At 47.2% G+C, this 1,584-nt stretch overlaps 2 protein-coding genes across 4 annotated transcripts in view; one reads left to right on the forward strand and one right to left on the reverse strand.

The window, feature by feature from the left end:
• CTPS2 (CTP synthase 2) overlaps nt 1–1,584 on the reverse strand; it is a 129,787-nt gene that overhangs the window by 67,798 nt on the left and 60,405 nt on the right. The window lies entirely within an intron of this gene.
• S100G (S100 calcium binding protein G) overlaps nt 1–1,584 on the forward strand; it is a 5,647-nt gene that overhangs the window by 1,053 nt on the left and 3,010 nt on the right. Inside the window, exon 2 of one of the 2 annotated variants that reach the window (XM_006157957.3) lies at nt 731–874. In XM_006157957.3, the coding sequence (XP_006158019.1) occupies nt 740–874 (135 nt within the window). In that variant the 5' untranslated portion in view covers nt 731–739. Of the gene's footprint in view, nt 1–724; nt 875–1,584 lie in introns of both variants that reach the window. The other variant, XM_006157956.3, reaches the window with a different exon arrangement.

A 1,584-nucleotide genomic window follows, 5' to 3' on the forward strand; every position in this document is an offset into this window, starting at 1 on the left:
GACCATTTGGTCAGGCTTGCAGGAGCATTTGATCTGGGTTTCCGGGGCTAGCAGAAGGGAGGGATTTTACACTACAAAGGTCTGGGCTAGCTTGCCAGACTAGTTTGCAAATGGCTCGGGGCTCCTGCAATGTGTTAACAAATTACCCCAGGTTTCCACAACTTCAGCAGCATCCGCTTTAGTACAGAAACAAAAGAGGCAAAGGTTAGACTTTACCTTTGTAAGACAGGCTAATCTAATTTTATTCTTACACTAAGATTTCTTTTTTAAGTTGGCAATTATTGAGGCCATTCCCACCTGACTCTATCCTCGCCTCCCCACCTTTCTTCTTTTCTTTTTCTTTTTTTTTTTTTGTTTGGAGGGGGTTTTGCTATAGGCATGTGCACTCGCCAGAAAGACAGAGAGAGACAGAGAGATAGAAAGCGAGAAATCACCCCCCAGGGGGGAAGGCCACGCTGCAATCCCTTCTCCTCCATTCTCCTCTCGGGATCTTGGGCATGCACACACACGCACCCAGCGTGAGTATAAGCCACCGGGTCCGGGACTCGAACTGCAGTCGACTACATGGGAGTCCAGGGACATAGCCATTACGCTAACTGCTGGTCCCCCCACCTTTTTTTCTTATTCTCCCCAACCTATGCCAAAGAAACAGACCAATGTCACAAAACTCTGCAGGCAGGAAAACTCCATATTAACTCTTTGGTAAGTTCATTTCCTTCTCAAGTTACAGGACAGCAAAATGTGTGCTAAAAAATCTCCTGAAGAACTGAAGAGCATTTTTGAAAAATACGCAGCCAAAGAAGGTGATCCGGACCAGTTGTCAAAGGATGAGCTGAAGCTATTGATTCAGAACGAATTCCCCAGTTTACTCAAAGTGAGTGCACACCTGCAAAGTCAGCTAGGCAGGGCCTTTGATGGTGGGAGAGGGGAGGGTGGGAGAGCAGACCCCAGGCACCCGCTGATACTAATCAGAGCTCAGCAGGTGCACAGTGCTAGAGGGAAGGCATATGAATATGGGCTTTGGTCCCCTAGGCCACATTTCAGGGGCTAGCTCCCAGACAGCAAGGGCCCAGCTTGACCTCCCACAGTGCCAGCACAGACCTCTCCAGCACTGGCCTCCGTAAATGAAGCGACGTAAATGATGCGACGTTAAGCCTTAGGCCAAACTGCACCTAGAACACCCGCAAGTTGCCGAGCAAACCCACTAAAGCCTTCAGCCTGGACTCAGCATCTCTGGGCCCGGCTTTAGAAAAATAAAAAGGACTGCAAAATAAGGTTAGCTGGCCTTGGATGGGCTGCTTTTTTGTCTGTGGATCCCTCCATAAGACGAACACCTGCTTGGCAGTCTGTTAAGAAAGCCCTCTCAGGGCTGACAAATTGCCCTGCTGGTATCCATTTATATTTCAAAAGCATTTACATTTGTGTTAATTTGTTAAGCATTTAAATTTGTGTTAATGAGGCAACCATGCATTTCTAAACAACTTTCAGGAAGGACTAAATTCTCTGGCTATAGTTTCACATCAAAACCTTTCCAGTGTTGTCAAAATGAAAAACACAACTATGAGGGGCAACTGGGAGTAGGGA

The sequence above is a fragment of the Tupaia chinensis genome, unplaced genomic scaffold, assembly GCF_000334495.1.
Source record: "Tupaia chinensis unplaced genomic scaffold, TupChi_1.0 Scaffold000567_1, whole genome shotgun sequence".
NCBI classification, from domain to species: Eukaryota; Metazoa; Chordata; class Mammalia; order Scandentia; family Tupaiidae; genus Tupaia; species Tupaia belangeri.